The sequence below is a fragment of the Pinus tabuliformis genome, chromosome 3_2 (assembly GCF_031772625.1).
Source record: "Pinus tabuliformis cultivar Carrire ecotype Pingquan chromosome 3_2, CPIR1, whole genome shotgun sequence".
In the NCBI taxonomy this organism is placed as follows: domain Eukaryota; kingdom Viridiplantae; phylum Streptophyta; class Pinopsida; order Pinales; family Pinaceae; genus Pinus; species Pinus tabuliformis.
This window is the reverse complement of record NC_142302.1, coordinates 412,812,098-412,813,693: the sequence shown is the minus strand read 5'-3', so window position 1 is coordinate 412,813,693 and position 1,596 is coordinate 412,812,098. Positions and strand designations below refer to the sequence as shown.

The 1,596-nt window shown below is 37.3% G+C and overlaps 1 protein-coding gene across 2 annotated transcripts; it reads right to left on the bottom strand.

Annotated features, from left to right (window-relative positions):
- Window positions 1–609: 609 nt before the first annotated feature.
- LOC149181130 (uncharacterized protein At4g28440-like) lies at window positions 610–1,327 on the bottom strand. Of its 2 annotated transcripts, XM_089418277.1 has the most exons (3): window positions 1,233–1,327; window positions 1,076–1,155; window positions 610–845 (listed from the first exon to the last, which is right to left on the bottom strand). In XM_089418277.1, exons 1-3 carry the CDS (start codon window positions 1,325–1,327, stop codon window positions 610–612), a joined length of 411 nt encoding a protein of 136 aa, XP_089274403.1. The 2 variants fall into 2 exon arrangements, with proteins under 2 accessions (XP_089274403.1, XP_089274402.1); XM_089418276.1 differs by lacking the exon at window positions 1,076–1,155 and having other exon boundaries at window positions 610–870; window positions 1,169–1,327.
- Between the last annotated feature and the right edge of the window lie 269 nt (window positions 1,328–1,596).

Genomic DNA, 1,596 nt, shown 5'->3' with positions numbered 1-1,596 from the left:
TTTTCTTTAAAAAAAAAATAATAGTTTGGATCTCCAAAAGGGAAAGAAACACCGGGGAGTTAGAACACATGAGAAGGGATTTATAAAGTTACATTAATATTAATCTAAAGGTGCCATGCAACTCTAGAGATAAAAATCCATTTTTATTGCTAAAAAGTAATTACACCCAAATTTGTGCTACTGCAGAGGAATCAAATCAACGTAAATACCAAAAGAAAATGCTTTGATATTTATGAACTTACTAGACATAAGTGATTCCTCCTTGATGCACTAATGTATGGATGTTACAAAAATTGGTCTATCCAAGGGTAGGAATAGAGTAGTGGAGTAGAAGGATCGGTGACATAGTATATTTGCATCATGGAAATTGATCCCCACACCTCCAATTATTCATTTGTGACACTAATATATGGAATGTCGGTAAATATCCATGGGTAATTGACTGTAACTATGTCCTCTCCTCTATCACGGGAATAGTCAAAATTAATAATAGTCAAAATTAATTATGTTTCGGCTGAGTCTTACATTAAAAAATACCACCTGATATCACTCTGAAGTGTTATTACATAACTGTAATGCCAGGAGAGCTCCTGGCTCAACTCAAAAAGTTTAATCTTCTGGCACATCAACCAACTCATACTCAACAAGTGAAAGATTGTTGTCTTCCTTCACAACAAAATCTACAGGCTCGGTTCCCTCAATATTGCCCCACTTATTAACAACAAGTCTCATTGAACCCCTAAACATATCAATCTTCACATTACACAAGATAATTATAGTTCCTTGCTTCATGATATCAACTTGATCATTCCTCGCAGTGAAGAGAATCATCCCAGTTTCATCTCCTACCAGGCACTCTGCAAGCCACATCTATGGATTGGAGCATCATGTCAGCCTTTTTCAAGAACAAGTTGTGTGCTCTGACTAGGCACATCACAATACAAATCTAATGGATCAGAGCACCAGGTTGGCCTTTTTCAGAAACAAGTTGTGCACTCCTATGAGACACTCTGTAATATGCATTTTATAGATTAGAGCATCAGGTCTACCTTTTTCAAGAACAAGATGTGTGCACCTACTAGGCACTCTGTAATATGCATCTGATGCATTGGAGCATCAAGTCGACCTTTTTCAAGAACAAGTTGTGCGCTTCTACTAAGCACTCTACAATACACATTTGACGGATCAGAGCATCAGGTTGGCCTTTTTCAAGAACAAGTTGTGTGCTCAGCACTTTCACAACCAAATTGTGCCCAGATGACCTAGGTGTCAGTTGGTCAACCTTTGTGAAAAAAGACTTCCTGAGATTTGCATATGTAGAAGCCATTTTTCTTTGAAGTTATACACAATGCAATAGACTTCTGAAATGATGGTTGTTAGTTCGAATGAAAATTCATGGAACTTTGACTGTAGCCACAGCAAGATGATCGAATCACTCTCCTATTAAGACATTGAGAAGTGAAAACACTGATAAATAAGCAGAGCATAATTTAGGGTTATAACTATTATAGATCCATTTGGGCACGTCAACCCCAACCTATAGATTAGTGCTATTAGGGCCCATCAAACCCTAATTCAGTTGTTACATGCCCTAAA

Coding starts and splice junctions, on each gene's coding strand:
- LOC149181130 (XM_089418276.1), bottom strand. CDS start 1,327: ATGGCTTCTACATATGCAAATCTCAGGAAGTCTTTTTTCACAAAGGTT. Junction 871..1,168: donor TGATCCGTCAAATGTGTATT/GTAGAGTGCTTA, acceptor TCCAATCCATAG/ATGTGGCTTGCAGAGTGCCT.